Source organism: Ogataea philodendri (assembly GCF_020536065.1).
Source record: "Ogataea philodendri strain CBS6075 chromosome Unknown scaffold565, whole genome shotgun sequence".
Classification (NCBI taxonomy): Eukaryota; Fungi; Ascomycota; class Pichiomycetes; order Pichiales; family Pichiaceae; genus Ogataea; species Ogataea philodendri.
The window spans coordinates 1-272 of record NW_025763776.1 but is presented as its reverse complement, the minus strand read 5'-3'; the positions used below and the strand labels follow the sequence as shown (position 1 = coordinate 272).

The 272-nt window shown below is 41.2% G+C and overlaps 1 protein-coding gene across 1 annotated transcript; it reads left to right on the top strand.

Moving 5' to 3' along the window:
- OGAPHI_000006 (uncharacterized protein) lies at positions 1–272 on the top strand (the record flags this gene model as incomplete). The annotated part of the gene is made up of 1 exon (XM_046208931.1): positions 1–272. A coding segment is annotated over one exon (272 nt), but the record flags the coding sequence as incomplete, so codon positions are not given.

The following is a 272-nucleotide window of genomic DNA, read 5'->3' as shown; positions in this document are numbered from 1 at the left end:
AGAAATTCTACGTTCAAACTTGTCATCAACCGTTTTGGAGTTAAAGAAACTAGGTATCGATGACTTGGTCCATTTCGATTTCATGGACCCACCAGCTCCAGAGACAATGATGAGAGCGTTGGAAGAACTAAATTATCTTGCCTGTCTTGATGACGAAGGTAATCTGACCGCCTTAGGTAGACTTGCATCACAATTCCCATTGGATCCAATGCTGGCTGTAATGCTAATTGGTGCTTTTGAATTCAAGTGTTCCCAGGAGATATTAACAATTG